General features: G+C 47.9%; 1 protein-coding gene across 1 annotated transcript in view; it reads left to right on the top strand.

The window, feature by feature from the left end:
- LOC107578057 (thioredoxin reductase 1, cytoplasmic-like) overlaps window positions 1-380 on the top strand; it is a gene marked incomplete at its 5' end in the record, with an annotated part of 20,341 nt that overhangs the window by 18,981 nt on the left and 980 nt on the right. Inside the window, one exon of the mRNA XM_016264052.1 lies at window positions 254-375. Within this exon, the coding sequence (XP_016119538.1) occupies window positions 254-375 (122 nt within the window). The remainder of the gene's footprint in view (window positions 1-253; window positions 376-380) is intronic.

Below are 380 nucleotides of genomic sequence, written 5' to 3'. Positions count from 1 at the left end.
AGCCTTTAAACTGAATGCCTGCGTGTTCTTTTATGACTCGCGTCTGAGATTTCCTGATGGTTCATTCATCTTTTATCTGATAAGGAAGTGAGTGGCAGGTGTTTGGCAAGACTCAAGCCTCTGCGGCTTTCAATATATTGACTTTTCTCTTTGTATCCATTTACAAAGTTCTGTATGTGTCTGAACTTTTGTCTACATTTGAGGAAACGGGAGCCGTCTGTGTGTCCTCACTGGTTTTGTTCATTATTCGCAGCGATGACCTGTTCTCATTGCCCTACTGTCCCGGGAAGACTCTTGTCATCGGCGCGTCGTATGTGGCTCTGGAGTGCGGGGGCTTTCTGGCCGGTTTGGGGCTGGATGTGACCGTCATGGTTCGCTCC

The sequence above is a fragment of the Sinocyclocheilus grahami genome, unplaced genomic scaffold (genome assembly GCF_001515645.1).
Source record: "Sinocyclocheilus grahami isolate Dianchi unplaced genomic scaffold, SAMN03320097.WGS_v1.1 scaffold8587.1, whole genome shotgun sequence".
In the NCBI taxonomy this organism is placed as follows: Eukaryota; Metazoa; Chordata; class Actinopteri; order Cypriniformes; family Cyprinidae; genus Sinocyclocheilus; species Sinocyclocheilus grahami.
The sequence above is the reverse complement of the archived record's forward strand: the minus strand, read 5'-3'. Positions and strand labels throughout refer to the sequence as shown.